The 16,534-nt window shown below is 24.8% G+C and overlaps 2 protein-coding genes across 3 annotated transcripts; one reads left to right on the forward strand and one right to left on the reverse strand.

Annotated features, from left to right (window-relative positions):
• The first annotated feature begins 1,463 nt into the window (after positions 1–1,463).
• Positions 1,464–3,107, forward strand: LOC115034725. The gene is made up of 3 exons (XM_029492115.1): positions 1,464–2,198; positions 2,262–2,421; positions 2,971–3,107. The coding sequence occupies exons 1-3, from the start codon at positions 1,977–1,979 to the stop codon at positions 3,105–3,107; spliced, it is 519 nt and encodes a 172-aa protein (XP_029347975.1). The 5' UTR covers positions 1,464–1,976.
• A 1,265-nt stretch (positions 3,108–4,372) lies between these two features.
• Positions 4,373–11,543, reverse strand: LOC107882504. 2 transcript variants are annotated; one of them, XM_029492117.1, is made up of 9 exons: positions 10,863–11,543; positions 6,501–6,709; positions 6,135–6,413; positions 5,941–6,048; positions 5,588–5,770; positions 5,376–5,471; positions 4,943–5,098; positions 4,720–4,819; positions 4,373–4,593 (listed from the first exon to the last, which is right to left on the reverse strand). In XM_029492117.1, exons 2-9 carry the CDS (start codon positions 6,706–6,708, stop codon positions 4,533–4,535), a joined length of 1,191 nt encoding a protein of 396 aa, XP_029347977.1. In that variant the 5' UTR covers position 6,709; positions 10,863–11,543; the 3' UTR covers positions 4,373–4,532. The 2 variants fall into 2 exon arrangements, with proteins under 2 accessions (XP_029347977.1, XP_016656395.1); XM_016800906.2 differs by having other exon boundaries at positions 4,374–4,593; positions 4,943–5,105; positions 5,239–5,471; positions 10,863–11,542.
• Positions 11,544–16,534: the final 4,991 nt, after the last annotated feature.

A 16,534-nucleotide genomic window follows, 5' to 3' on the forward strand; every position in this document is an offset into this window, starting at 1 on the left:
GGGCGACTTCCTGTTTATATTTAAAATAATATGTCTATATTTGTAAATTTAAAATTAAAATTCAATATTGGACGGTCTTAATAATAATTTTAATTAAATACAGTCAACTCGCGATATAACGAATATCGATATAACGAAAATCTTGATATAACGAATGTAGTTTTATAAAACTACCGGTCCCTTGAAAATATCGCGGTATAATATAATTTCGATGTAACGAATTTTTTTCTCGGTCCCTTGAAATTCGTTATATCGCGAGTTGACTGTATTATTAATTCTACGAAAAGTTAGAAATAACATTGTATTTGAGCCTCTTGGGCACAAAACCTCAATAGCCAATATTGTAGTTATGTCTAAGTATTGATTTTCTTAGAACTAAAATACTTTAATTAGTCATTAAATAATATTATATACTATAATATAATATATTATACCTTTCGCAAAATGTCCATTATTCTTTCATAATTAATTATTGAGAAAAACATTTAGGTATGATATAGATATTAAATCATAAATAATAGTAACTCGTTTTGTTTAATTCCTACAAAAATAATATTCATATATAAATAGGTACAATTATTTTCAGTATCATTTAAAAAATTTAATAATCCATGTGCTTGTGATTGTAAAAATAATAATTATACTTCCCGGTTCATTAAGTCTGAGTACCTACGATTCAAAAAAACTATTTTTCAAACAATATATATTTTATAAAACCAGAAATGTCTGTTAAAAAACTTTGAAATATGTGCAAAACACGTACCTTGGTAGATTTTCAAACAAATTAAATTATATTTAGATGATAAATAATTATAGTCATAATATTATATTTAAAAAATCAGTTTTTAATAATTAGGGAACATCATTTTAAATAAATCACAGTAGCATTTTGTAAAAAAATCATTATTTGGCTGATCGGCCAACGTCCCCACTAAATATGCCACGCGGCTTTCTTTGATGTTTACCGACAACCATCGGGAACCCGCGGCTTCGGCCGATCGGCTACAAAAGCCGCGCGGCCTCGCGTCCACACCAAAATATTGAAGCCGGTCGGCAAAGCCGCCCGCCAGTGGGGACGCACCTTTATATTCCAAAATGATACACGTTACATACACTGCTCACGGGCCACACAGGGTGGCTGAACAAGTACGAAGCCAATATGAATCTGTTGATCAGCTGATTTCAAATATCAAAAAAATATTTAGAAAAGCTCCATCTCGCATGCTTCTTTTTAAAACTGAGGCACCGGATTTACCTTTACCTCCAGAGCCAGTAATAACACGATGGGGCACCTGGATAAATGCAGCCATATATTACTGTGAACACTTTGAGATAATTTTAAATATTGTAAATAAATTAGATTCAAAATCCAAAGACCTCCCATTCAACAGTTTTTACATTTTTTTTTTAGTAATATAGTATGTATAAAATATACATTTTTAGTAATATGTACAAGAAATGTTTTTTTAAAATTAAATTTGAATAAGTATGTATTTTTTAATTAAAAATAAATGCATATTAAAGCGCATATTTTGATATTTTTTGGTGCATATGTATGCGCATATTCTTAAGATTTTAAGCACATAAAGTCCCGAGCCCTGTTTATCGCAATTGCAAAACGCATCAAATTCACGAGATATGCAAACAACTGTGGACAGTGTTAGACCTGAATCACATATTCCAAAAAAAAAACAAATAGTTCATCAAAAAGCAATCTATTTGATATATCCATTGATTCTGAATCTTATGAAGTTTCTGTAAACGATAATTTATTGGACTCAGAAAATAACGTACAGCTACGTATTCCGACTTTGATTCCACATAATATAATAACTCCAAATAGTTCTGGTGATTGTAGAGATGATGGTAAGATATAAATTGTGTGCCATGATATTTTTTGTATGATTAAGTAATATTTTTGTGTATTATAAGGAAATATAGCTTTTCAAAAATCTATAAATAGAAATATCATTGTTATGAAACACGATTTGAAAAACATTCAAGAAAGTATTGATAATTTATTTGCAGTACAACAACAAATATTGGATAAATTGAATAATTTCAAATTATCTGAAGCATTAAATTTTGATGGTAGTTTTGATAATACTGCAGATGATATGTTACACATCAATAATGACGCTGATTTAGACATTGTGGAAGATAAACTTACCAAGGAACAAACATTCAGAAGCAAAGTGGTGATTAAAGAAAAAATTAAATATCATATATGAGTGACTTATTAAAAATTAAATATGTAACAGGTTTTAGAATTGTCTCGTCTCACTGGTTCAAATATGTCTGAAACTGTGCGGAAAATCATGCAAAAACTACTTACCGACAACTTCTTGGCAAATTATTCTTATATTGGGTTCAAAGGAAAAAAGCAGTTTTCATCTCTTCAAACATGTAGAATTATTTTTGGTAAATAATAGTATAGCATTTATATAGCATTAAAAATAATAGTAATGATACATACAAAAATTATTTTATTTAAAAATAAAAAATGTACAATATAACAGAAAAAATTTATCTTCAACTTTGATAATAGGTCAATAATTAACTCTAATTAACATTTAATATTATACTTATAGCTCACATTAACAAAAATGAATTATATTTTATTTTAAGTATAATTGTATAATACACATATGTATTATATATAATACCAATTTAATTAGGTATATTATCATTAGTTATTTATAAAATTAAAATCCATATGACTAAGTTAAATGAAATATACCTACTCTAATAATTGTATTGTTAGTAACTTAAATGTTAAATTTAAATTTCAAAATATTAAAATTTACTGAATTATTATTACATTTCTAACTGCTCTATTGTTCAGTATTAATTATTTATGCATTGAAATATTTACTATATTATGTAGTTGTAACATAATATGTCATAATATAGGTACAATAATAATATTATCATGTACTAATAAGTGTTATAACTCATTTATTTTATTAGAATCCATAAGAAAAATGAGACAATATAAAGATGTTAGTGATATTGAAATAGAAAAACCATTGAAAAATTGGATGGCTCAATCATCAGCTCGCATAAAAAAGACCACGGAGAAAAGTTCTATAAGTGATAAATCTTAAAAATCAAATCACTATTGTAATTATGATCAAAATTTTTCCTTTTAATAAATGTGTGTTATTATCATTAAGTGGGTAAATTTTCAATTATTTTAAATGTTTTTTCATGTGTACTAAGTATATTTTATTCTTTTTATTTTTGAAAATAACAAAATTAATTTTGTATAATTTATATAATATTGTGATTATTATAATAGGACTTATATATATTATAAATATTATTAATTATTGTTATATTGCATACTTTTAATGTGTGTTATATGCAGTTTTACATTTTTACTATCCATATTATTACTTGAATAATATAAAACATTTTCTAACCCAGACAGCAAATAAACATTTTTGAAATGTTTTAAATAATATCTCAACAATGTTTTTTTCAACATTTAAAATTTATATTTAAAATGTTTTAATGGCCAACAATGGATTTTTTGTTAAATGTTAAAAAAATGTTTTTTTCTGATTTTTTTCTGATTACATAATAATCTTTTAAAAATGTTTTTTTCAACATTTAAAATTTATTTTTAAAATGTTTTAATGGCCAACAATGGATTTTTAGTTAAATGTTAAAAAAATATTTTTTTCTTCTTTCATAATATTTTTTAGAAATCTATGAAAACATTTAAAATTTATTTCTGAAATGTTATAAAAACAACTTTTCATATAGAATTATGTATATTAATGTTTTAAAATTGTATTAACAATATATTTTGATAAATAAAAGTTTTAAAAAACAAATATACACAATATATATAAAATAATCAAACCTTATTTATTATTTACTATAGTATAATATCATTATAACAATAAAATTATTATCAAACTTATATAATAATGAAGTCCAACAACAAAAAGAAATAAAAAAATTAATAATATAATATTTAATAGTTATAATGTATTGAAATTCATATTTAAAATATAAGTATATTTACATTAAAAAAAACCTTTATTTTATCATCTAGGTATAGTAATTTATATGTAATATACTAAATAAAGAAATTAAAAAAAAAATACCATATAAGGTATTTATTATTTACTATATAGTATAATATCATTATAACAATAACATTATTATCAAACTTATATAATATAATGAAGTCCAACAACAAAAAGAAATAAAAAAATTAATAATATAATATTTAATAGTTATAATGTATTGAAATTCGTATTTAAAATATAAGTATATTTACATTAAAAAAAACCTTTATTTTATCATCTAGGTATAGTAATTTATATGTAATATACTAAATAAAGAAATTAAAAAAAAAATACCATATAAGGTAAAATAAGCAGTTATTGTTAGTAAGTAATAAAAACTAAAAAATGTTATTGCTGAAGATGATAGAATTAATTATACCTTTTAACTATCATGTAATATAATAATTATGGAACAAAATTTTTTTTACTAATGTATGCATAAAATAATGATCAATCATCGGCATTTGCAGTGTTATTGGGATCTGCAGTATTTGATTTTGTTGAATTTGACCTGTAACATACAAATATTATAATATATCAGTAAATACATTTTTTAATAATAATAATATGTTTTTAATATTTATATATTAACATGCGTACATGTTTAGTTATTAAATCCATCAAATAATTAATTTACCTTTGTATTCTAGTAGGTGCCTGGGCCATCCAACTCATAATACTTGATATTGTTTCTTGTTTGCAATTATGAATATTGTCAAATTTTTTACGAACTGCCGCTAAAATAAGAATATAACATTTTATTAATTGATTATAACTATACCTACAATAATATGACCATGAAATTAGATTTATAAGCATTTAGGTATAAGAATAATAATATATTGCAAGCATATATATACCGATGATAACTTTTGAAATGTGTAAATCCTCGAGTTTTTTTTTATTTTTTTGACCTTTCCAACTGTACATTGATGCAAGTTCATTAGTGAAGATGGTTTTAAGGAGATTGTTTGTGACTTTGGAAATTGTTTTCCCTTCGGAAGCAAATACAAATGCTGAAATCTATATAAAAATTGAATAATATGCTACGATAATCCTTGGTAAAATAGTAAATACACTAAATATTGTTATACAATTTAAGTTATAATATGATATAAGTATCTATATAATTATAGGTATATTTTATTATACATACCAATTTATTAGTAAAATGTAGATCTTCACTTTTGAGTTGATTTTCCATCATATTCAAATCATTTTCATTTTTAAAAGGAAAAGAAGATAAAATATTATCTTCTTGACATTTGTTACTTATAAATGAATTATTTTTACCATCATCACGGGCACGACTGTCAAGTAATTCAACCATATATGATTCCAACTCTTTTTTCATAAAAAATGAATTTTTTTTCAACTTTTCAATATCAGCTACATAAAATAGTATAAAATTATCTACATATTATAACTATAATTTACTAAATAATGATATAATTATATAATACAATATTTAAATTATTTTAAATTAATTTAATAAATATACTTACAAGATATCATGCAAATTGTATGGCCCAAAGCAACTATTAAAGCATTAGTATCATTTGTATCTGAGATATGTTCAAAAAAACAACTATGACCACGGTTATTTTTCTTTGGTAACAGTTTACAATCAAAACTAATCAACTTTTCAGTAGCAAATAATTCATCATCATTCTGTAGTTTTTCATTGTCTATGATAATCATAATAAATCAATTACAATAAAAATAATTTTAAAAAGTATATTATATAGTTTAAGATATATCTTAGATTTATAAATTTCCCAAAAAATTTTATAAAATGCAATTCCTACACATTTATAAGCTTTCAATATTAATTAATGAATAATAAGTTATAACTCACCATTTTTTTCAGTCGTAGATTTGTTCATTATACTTCCTAATATTTCTGAAAAATCTTCAATTTCAATCAATGTTTGTTTTTTTGATGGTTGATCATCGTTGGATGTACCTTTTTATTAAATAAACAATTTTTCTTTAGTCAACTTCTAAAATTTAACATGGAGTTACAGTAAGTGTTTTTATCAAAATAATTACTTGCTATTTGCTGATTTATTGGGAATGGAGGATACTCTTCTAATGACTGCAATAATTCATTTTGATCTAACTTCTTCCGCTTCTTTGATTGTTGATCAAAATCATTGCTGTCATCATCCTGATCAGAGTTAGAAGGGGTGCTAGAATGTTTACCTAATTCTAAAAATGTAGACTTTTTTTTAATTCTTTTTCCTCGACCTTTATCTTGTTCACATTCAGAATGCAATGGTTTATTTTTAGCTGCTCTGTGCATTATTTTTAAGCCATACTCATAATTATCTGAAACATAATAAAATAAAATTGTTTGTATATACCTAGTTTATTATTTTTTTATTATTAAATATTATATATAATTATATAGCTTACCAATATTATTTTCAAGAATATCAATCTTACATTTGTCCCATAGATCAAAATTTGGCGAAGTTTCAGATTTAGCAAGACTTTTTATTGTAGATAGTCGGAATGATATTGGATACCAACAGTATTTATTGTTTATTAACCACCCATTTGGTATTAATTCTGTTGTTTCAATATCATATGGTGGTTCATATAAATTTATTAAAGTCCACATTCTGAAAAAAAAATGTAGTTTATATTATTATAGTGTAATAGCAATAATGATGTATGTTATTGTGTACCTATAATATACTAATTACAGGTATATTAAGGTATGATATTAAATATATTAATTCAACTAACCTATGAGTTATTAAAATTAAAACAATAGAAGGAATTAAGGAATATTATAAGATGTATAATAAAACAAAATATTAAAATAAAATTCATGGTAATAGTTATACAATTAAATATTTTATAAAATATGTAATTATGTACATATATGTACAAGTAAAAGATTATTATATTATTAATTATAGTTACATAGGATATAATAAGTTACTATATAATATCATGCCTAGCTAGTCTATTATTATGATATAATAATATATTTTGTATAAACAAAAATAATATATGTATATGAAAATTAATTATGATAAATGTAATAGAGGAAATGTTATAAACTTTTGCTTATATGGAAAATAAACATATTTTACATCAATTTCATCAATAGGCCAAATTTCAAGATTATTTGATATTTTTTGTACTTCATAAATACCAATTGATGAACTTTTACAGGGTATTTTATAAAAATCATTTTTTATACAAAATTTCCTTCCAACTATAACTATATTTGATTTATTATCAAAGCAAATATTTTCAACCATTACTATATCACCAGATTTAATTCTACAGCAATTATTAGGTGGACTAAGTCTAATGCTAAAATGTCGAAATTCTAAAATAGTGTACTGAGGGCTTCTGCAATTGGGTGGAAGGGGACCATTACCATGAATATTTTTTAATTTAGGCAATAAATCAGATGTATTAGCAGCTGAGTTAAAAAGAGAAGGATATTCTGAAAACAATTGACCAAGCCGTTTTCCAATCTGCTCCAAAGGCTTGTTTGTTCCTCTAACCATTTTTTTTATACTTTGGAGGAAATTTTCAAATGGGAATGCCGATATCGAGTCTAATGTAAATGAATCAATCATGGGAGCAAAATGTTCTACATCATCAACCAGATGTATAAGTCCGTGGAAGTTGTGTGTTATAAAGCTTTCATCATATATAACCATAACGCTTTGAACAAAATTAAGGAGAAGACTCTTGACATATGTTTGCATTTCTTTATTCCTGCAGTTTCTGGAGTTTAATAAAATTGATATTGCAACAAAAAATTAAAAACAAAAAAGTCAAAAAATTATTGTATTTTTTTTCATCTAAAACTCCTCTTAGAGCCACTGGTCCAGTATATAATAAAAACGTACGATATTCAGTTGCTTTCCACCTTAATAAATATTTCAAATCTCTTGGCTGTCTTACAAACTCTTCTGTTAAGCTATTTCGGTTATTTATCATGAAGTCTGATATAACTTGTATTAATTTTTGTGACAATTTGTATGGAATACTTCCACTATACCAGGTTAACAATAATGTACGCATGACTCCTAATAATACCAAATGCATGTAATCTAATACAAATGAATGAACAAAATCAATATTTGGTATTTTTATTAAAGGAGTTTCATGTAGTCTATAGTTAGAATCAGACCAATTTAGAAAATCTTCATTAGTTCTCAACGTACAATTAAGATCTGTAAAAACTCGCTTTTTGTCTACTGTAGTACCTCGAACAGTACATTTAGTGCACGAATTATAGCCACTATGCCCTTTGATTCCAAGAATATCTTTTTTTGCGGGTGCATCACAACAAAAACCCACTATTTGTATTTTTAATTTTTTTTTACTTTTAGTTGTTATACCTCGTTTATTTAGTTCTACTATTTCATTAATAAAAGATTCAAGGAATTTAGATATGTCATTTGGTTTTTGTAATCCATAGTACATTCCAACAGGGAATACTGTTTTACTTAAAATAGGTATATTTACAATTAAAACCAATATTGGAATTACTTGACCAGCTGAACTTTTAAATAAGGGCAGTCCATCAATATTTATTAATAATTTTAAACTGTCGTCTGTGTAATCTATTGAAACATTATCAACCAAATGTAATAACTGCATTTCTAAACCAAAATGTAAATAGATGCCTGGTTCAACTATGATTTTATCAAATGTTATGTTTGTTTTTAATAAAGTTCTAGCATCTGAAGGTAATACTTCCAATAAACTTTCAACATTTCCTTTCAGGCCAACTAATAGAGCAGATAATGAAGCATAAGTAATATTATATTTAATAGCCCAAGTACGAAGAAATGTTTTAATATCGGTAGATGTTTCTTCTTCATTATACATTAAGGTCGAATTTACTGCACACGATGTAGATGAATCAGAGTCAGAATGAAATAAAATATTTGTTTCGTCAGAACTAGATGGAGACATGAATGATTTAACCACTTCAACATTATCCTGGATTTCATTAGTATTTGTTTCTTCAATAATATTCATGGATGTGGTAGTAGACTGTTTACTTTTATAGGAACAGTCACTATTATCGTTTTGAAAGTCATAATTTTCTTCATTATAATTAGAACTACAATTCTTTGAAGATGAAGAGTCAGATTTGTGCAAAGAATCAGTCTCTTCATTTATACGTCTTCTTTTGCTCCTATCCGATAGCTTATGAAATTCAAGGCGCTTTCTGGGCATAGCTGTATAAAATAATAGTATACCTAAGTTTGAATTCAAAACATAGTAATTTTTACTTATTTTTTTATTTATTTTTACTTAATTTTTACCTAGCTAGGCAATGCGCCGCAAAAAAATTTAAAATTTAATTATATTTATGTACATAGATTAAATAAATTACTACAAATTACCAAACATATAATAACATTTAAAATGGTTTATAATACGTATTATTGTTCATAATTGTGTGTTTTTAAATTCAATTCAATTTTAATAAGTACCTACCACTAATTTCAATAAATAAGTTTTTATTTAAAAATGTATATCTTATTTAATAACACCTGAGAGTACCTATCTTACAGTACCTATCCTAAAGTATTAAGAAGATTCATTTGAATAATCTAAAAAGCAAGGTGGGTATGTACCGAGGTAAAAAGTATTCTTACAACACACATTCATATATAATAAGAGTAACTACTTCTTATTTTTCTTATTCATCTTGTATTGTTTAATTGGCATAATTATATAATTTTTGAGTAAATGGGTGGTAAATAGTTATCATAATATAATGTGCCCACCTGCTACCCATATATTTTTTATTTATCACTTGCAATATTTATAAATTTATAATATAGGTACAAACATTTGGAAAATTTTATTTAAAAAAAAAAAACAAAATTACAAGGATGGTTTATCCAAATTCATTATTGCAAATAGATTTAATTTTGTTGATCGGTTATTAGTTTGTAATAATTATTATAAAATATAATCAGATATACTATTCTTTTTTTTTTTATTTACAATGAGTACTTATCTATTCTTAAGCAAGATTAAAAATATGAAAATTATAATACATTTTTGAGTATTTATTTTTAAAAGTACCTATACCTATTTAAAATTAATAATAATGTTAATTATATACCTAAATATTTTACAAGATTGAGTACCTATTATACTATAAATATATTATAATCAAATAACAATTTCATTATCTCATATATTTTATTATTGGATAAATAAAATTTCAGTCGGCACAAAAATTATACAAATAAAAGTTTGAAAGTATGTGGTTAGTATATAGGTAGGTAGGCATAGTAATGTAGTATGTACATTATAGGTATCTGTGTATTGTACTACTATAAAATACCTATAGTATCATACAAAAAATGTAATCCCATAAACATAATAGTTTTGTTAGGAACTCTACCTATTAGCAACAATAAAATATTTACAAAACAGTCTCAAATAATATATAATATATGCGCTTGATTTTAGTGGGTATTTTCAATAATAAATTATAATGACAATGTTTAACCAACCATAATATTTACCATAAGATATTAAATTGATTCTATAATTTTACTGATGAGGGTATACACGAAACAATTTGTCGACAAATTTATCATTAGACCCGTTGTTTGATAAGTACGACCAAGTAATAAACCATAAACAGAATTCATGTTTACGGAACGACGTGTCCGTATATGTGCAGATCGCAGAAGTAAAGGTATTAATTTGACAAACCGTTTTGTGTATACATTATATTAATAATAGTATATAATGCGTAGATTCGCTTACTTGCAAGAAGTTATTTTTTTTCCGACAAATTTTCACGTACGTAAACGACTTGAGCCTGCGCGTCTGCACTTTATTTGTCATTTGACTAAAACGGCTAATGTTTGCTGTCACTTCTCACTACAACAGTCGTCATTTATCGATACTGTTAGGTCTGAGATACTTTTGGGAAATCCCAGGACCTCTTGTTTATAGTCGTCGCCAGATGGATGAGCGTTTCATACCGATGTGCAGCGATATGAAACGTTTAAGTAACGTTATCATTCTCCAGCGGTTTGCTTCTGATAAGTGTGATAACATGTATCATGTTTATCAATATTTGCCTCAATTTTGTTATCAAGGCGAAATTGCAGTTGTTATTTTTTTTGTGTAGTTCCCATATTACTCCACACCAAAGCTAGGACACAGGCTTGAAACTTCAATACTATAGATTATAGAAGTCTCAAGTCTGTAATCCACACTCTCATAATTCACATTAAAATATAAACACTTTTGTGGCGAGGTGCCTGAACAATAGAATTTATCGCTGTCGTTGAAGTGTCTACTGAACTTTAGGTGGGAAAAAAATATAAGAATAATTCAATTATAATTTTGTAGGCATATTGTACAGGTACATTGTTAAAATATTAAATATAAAAGTACTTACTATAATCTATGTCAACTTAATCATCTTCATATTGTCATTTAAATATCAATATGACATAAAATACCAATAATTCCTTTTATCTTTACGAAGAACTTTCTTAAAGTTGCAAAAATGTTTATGAATTTCTATAACTCAAAATAATTTGAACATTTTCCGATTTTCGTGATTTTTACGTATTTTTCAAAATTTTAACAAATTACATTTTTTTATTAATTTTTTTTGTTTTGTTTTACACGATGCTTTTGAAAACTAGTGGGAAATTTTCACTTTTGAGTTTCGACTCGACACGGTATACTAACTTAATTCACTTTCCTATCAGAAAAGATTCTGATAAGTAATAGTATTAAAAATCAATGACAGTACTTACCTTTTATTAAGAACTATTGGTTATCTAACGTAAAACCAACGTAATTTGCATACGTATTTCTAACGTAATCACACAGCGCAAACTGCGCACGCTACGACATTATATATAGTAGGAAGTCATCTTTCTTATAAGATATGTATTATTACAATATGTTATATTTGTATACTTAGGATTACGATTTGCCACCGATGTTAGCGAGTACACCCCCCTTAAAATAGGTGTAGCAGCGGCCACCACACCTAATACATGGGTTAGGCGCCACTCAACCCCAGTTATTGATCTCCCGATCAATATAACAATTGTAAAAAAAAATTTACATATAAATAAGAACCACCCTAATATATTAGGTATAATACTATTAAAACATTATTATTAATTAATCAAAAGTTTATAGATTAATTAAAAATGTTTTTGAATGAGATAAAAAAATATTGCTAGTGCATAAATATCAACATTATAAAAATTAAAATTAAATATTAATTCAAAAATATTAAATTATCAATATTTTTTAAATATAAGAAAATGTTATTCCTAATATATTAATAATTAAATATTTTTTATAAGTAAAAAAACATTTGAAATGAAATATTAGTTAATAAACATTTTAAAAATTACAAATTAACATGACATTAAAAATATTAATAAATAAATATTTTTTTAAAACAAAAAAATATTATAAATTAAATATTAATTCAGTAACATTAAAAAAATAAAAAAAATATATTAATTAAAAAACATTGAAAAAAAAAACATTTTTTAATATTAAAAAAATATTTATAGAAAAATAATAACGAAAAAATATTTTTAAAACCAAAATAATATATTTTATTTGCAATACATTGCGTTAGCAATGTTGTAATATTTTGATCACATTTAAAAAATATTTTTATGCTGCCTGGGAAGTACTCTTTTTTCCTAATTTAATTTTTTTGTATTTATATTTTGTAAATTCTAAAAGTTGGCCATTTTAATTGTATTGATTATGTATTTATACACATATATTCAATATTAATTTTCTTTTATGCTTTTATTAATACTATATATGATTTAAAATATTTTATTATATCGTGTACGTATATACTGTGTGTTAATGCAGTTTAACCTACTTTTATTTATTATATAATTACAAGAATAATATAAATAATTTTCTAAGTATTTCTTTTTTTTTAAAATTAGGAATTTTGATGTATTTTTATTTTGTATCTACTAAATGTTTGCCATTTGTATTATAATGTTTTATAATATTATCATTTAATAGTTATCATAAATTGTTATGTGGTGTTATGTATTTTCTCACAAACTTATATATTATATTCAATATTTATTCATAATTTTCTTTTATATGTTCATGTACAATATTGTAATAAAACAGTGTAAAAACAGATTTTTGTTTTGTTGTATATAAGGTTTGATTATTCCCTATATGTATGATATTTTTTTGTATGTGAATACATTGTTAGCAACATTACTTCTACTAAGTTTTGGTAATATTCTATAAAAATATAATGAAAATATTATTGGTATTTGGTTTTGACAATATTTTCTCAAGAATACAAATAATCGTTTAATTTATTATAGCAATATTGTTGGTATTTCGTTTTGACAATAGTTTCATGAAAAGCTTTTAATAATATTGTTGGTATTTCGTTTTGACAATATTTTTTTGAAAAGCTTTTAACAATATTTGAAAGTAAACGTATTGAAAACATTTTCTTCTCTGCCAAAAAGTGATGTGACAATATTTTGAAAATATTTGAATATATTATAATAATATTTTGTGAATATGTAGTCAAATATTTACATATATTTGAAAGTGTTATGAAAATATTTCGATAACATTACATTGCCCACATAGCAAATAGAGGATATTAATATACGGGTGATATCTAGACCAGGGGCGGACTGGGAATACTTCAGCCCAGGCGGAGAAGAATATGAGCGGCCCAACTTTTTTTTACATACCTAGTTAATGAAAATGTTCAGTTGTCTTTATTATAATACCTATTTACTTAGTTTTTATGTTAATAAGTTCTAAAACTCTGAAATAATAGTAATATAAGTAAATCATGTTACAGAAGAAAAAAGTTTATTAGAACATAATGTAATTAAAATTTATGTAAACATATTTAGCATTAAAGTTGATGTACTTTTAAGGTAATTAATAATATCGGATACTTCTACATCTTCTAACATATGTTTTTCAATTGACATAATCAGTAATGCTTCTACATTTTCTGAGCTTAAATTAGAACGAAGACGATCTTTTGTTATTTTAAGTTTACTGAATGTCCGTTCACAATTCACTTGTGTTACAGATAAAGTAAAAAAAAAATTAAAAATTTGCTCATTATTAAAATGCCCATCTTCATTATGACTCTGATTTTGGTTTAAATCCATTTCAACTGTTGTATCGTTGTTTTCACTACTAGTATGTTCCTTAAAATAATGCAATATTAAAAATTAAATAAGTAGATACTAGATAGGAGGCAGTGATTTCTGAAACTTAATATTTAATAATACAAGTTTATTAGATATACCTAAAATATATTTAAATATCTTGAACAAGTGTTGTATACCACATCTTAAATTTAAAAGTTGTCTATTGCTTTATAGTTTATAATTTTATTAAACCTATATTAAGGTAAATGCAAAATATTTTAAACTTCGTTAAATAGGAGTTTATAAATATACAAAAAAAAAAATTAAATAATTATTCAAGTACTCAAGTTAGAATTTAATAGTCTAAATATCACCAAACGACTTACCTTAATTTTAAAAAAGTTAAGCCTTCTTTGATTTTTGTCATTTCCAACAATAAGTAGCTCAGCAGCTCGTCATCTTATACGGCACTTTTCAGCACCACCTTTAATTTTCTTCATTTTAAAATTACAATATTTAAAAGTAATTTTTTTAAATGTAACACAAAAAAAATAAAAACAAATAATTGTAAAATTGAATCGATTGCACAGATTGCGAATGATGATTACTGACCGAGACCAATACGTCCCCACAACAACTGAACAACCGTATTTACTTTTGGTTATTATTTATTAATAGCACAGTTACTATTATACAGCCGTTGCTCGCCTATCTCTGATAACTCAATATCGCAGGGTTTCCGAACCGGTGTTCCGCGAGGCCCATCTGGGTGTGCCGATGAATTTCACGACTATTAATAAACGTTTACGTAAAATTTCGGTAATTGGTTAAAATAGTTTTAACGTTTCTGTTATCGGGGATATTGTTCACTATTATTGTTTCGATATACATTTTACGTTACCAACTCTGTACCAATTCTGTCATGTACTCTTGTATTATTATTTATTTTGTATACAACAGCTGTGAAGTCTTCGACTTTTAAAATCAAAAATTATTCCATCATATTATTGCAGTACAAATTATTAATAATCCTATTTTCCTATCGGCCCGTGCGCGCCGGCGGCCCGGGCGGACTTTTCCGCCTCACCGCCTGGGCCAGTCCGCCCCTGATCTAGACTAAGTAGATTCTTAGCTATTTAATTTTGTATATCCTTTAATTATTAATATAATAACTGAAAATTAATGTTTAGTTTTATATATTTTTTTAATATCTCCATTATATCTAACACGAAATATTACAAAAATGGTTTTTATACCATATTCTTAAGATATTTTTTAGTGATATCTATACTACAATTATAAATACATATTGTTCTAATATCCAAATATGTATATATACATTTATATATAAGCTAAATGTCTATGAAATATAAAAATTCAAATATTTAAAAACTCATTTATAGCAATATACATTATATAATATCTAGTTTAGAATAATTGTGGAATATAATCGTATTTAATACTTATGAGATATCTTCTATAAAATATTATAAAACTGGTTTCTATACAATATTCTTAAGATATTTGTTTAATGATACGTATACTATAATTATACATACATATTGTTCTAATATCGAAAAAATTATATTAAACAGCTAAAAAATGTGTATGATGCGATAAGTATCAAAATTCAAATATTTAAATACGCTTGTAAAATTTATATTATAAATTTATATATTTATTGGGGGGGGGGGGGGGGTTAAGCGTCCTTTCCATAACGTTATCAATAGCCTTTTTTAATTCTTAGATTCTGAGCAGATGAGCGATGAATAATGTATTGATTTTACTATAATAAATGATGTGCTTTTTTTTTTCATATGTCATCATCATCACGATTTAGGGCAGTAAATGTGCTTTGATTTACTTCAACAGCGACTTTTCTGGAAGGAAAGTGAATCTAGTTGTTGCATTGGGGAGCTAAACATTTAAAATTCCCAATAGTTTTATAAAAGCGGTAGGAAAAACCACAAAAAAATTAGTGAAAAATAGGAATTTTCACGGAAAGCAAATTTTTAGAAGAATCTAATTTCTATTTTGGTGTAACACAAAAAATTATAGCCGTAGATACATGCAATTTTCACCAAAAGTTAATTAAAAATATTAAGACAATTTTTGAGCTAATTGGGTAGGCCTAAGAAATTTTTTTTTTAATTATCGACAAAAAAAATTTCGTTGGGTTAAATTTCTTGAAAATTTGATGGAAGATTCCTCATAAGTTTTTAAAATAGCAGATCAAAAATAATAAAATCATATATAATCACAAATTTATAAAATGTTTTTTAA

The sequence above is a fragment of the Acyrthosiphon pisum genome, unplaced genomic scaffold, assembly GCF_005508785.2.
Source record: "Acyrthosiphon pisum isolate AL4f unplaced genomic scaffold, pea_aphid_22Mar2018_4r6ur Scaffold_20900;HRSCAF=22476, whole genome shotgun sequence".
NCBI classification, from domain to species: domain Eukaryota; kingdom Metazoa; phylum Arthropoda; class Insecta; order Hemiptera; family Aphididae; genus Acyrthosiphon; species Acyrthosiphon pisum.